This window comes from Phaethon lepturus, unplaced genomic scaffold (genome assembly GCF_000687285.1).
Source record: "Phaethon lepturus isolate BGI_N335 unplaced genomic scaffold, ASM68728v1 scaffold41834, whole genome shotgun sequence".
NCBI lineage: Eukaryota > Metazoa > Chordata > Aves > Phaethontiformes > Phaethontidae > Phaethon > Phaethon lepturus.
In genome coordinates, this window is record NW_010533370.1 from 9,084 (window position 1) to 9,431 (window position 348).

Sequence of the window (348 nt, forward strand, 5' to 3'; positions counted from 1 at the left end):
CAGCAGCATGGAGGGACCCGACTTCTGCCCTGGCCCAACGGGGGGCCAGGTGGCCCAGGGCGAGGACGCCATGTCATGGTCCAGCCAACAGGACACCTTGTCCTCCACTGGCTATTCGCCCTCCACCAGAAAGAGGAAAAGCCGAAAGCCTTCCCTATCCCACGACCCCAACGCCTCCTCCACGGACGGCGCCGGGGAGCGGGAGGTGCTGGGCGAGCAGATGCTGGGTGAGGAACGAGCCACCCCGGCACCCAACAGGTCACCGATGAACCGTACGGAGAGCAAGGCGGTGGAGGCGGAAGCAGCACGGGGCTTCCCCGAGCCCTTCCTGGCACAGGCGCGGCTGGC

The 348-nt window shown here is 67.5% G+C and overlaps 1 protein-coding gene across 1 annotated transcript in view; it reads left to right on the forward strand.

Moving 5' to 3' along the window:
• LOC104619320 (rho GTPase-activating protein 39-like) overlaps positions 1 to 348 on the forward strand; it is a gene marked incomplete at both ends in the record, with an annotated part of 1,547 nt that overhangs the window by 855 nt on the left and 344 nt on the right. The window contains 1 exon segment of the mRNA XM_010285157.1: positions 1 to 337. This exon segment is cut by the window's left edge and continues 37 nt beyond it. Coding sequence (XP_010283459.1) covers positions 1 to 337 — 337 coding nt within the window.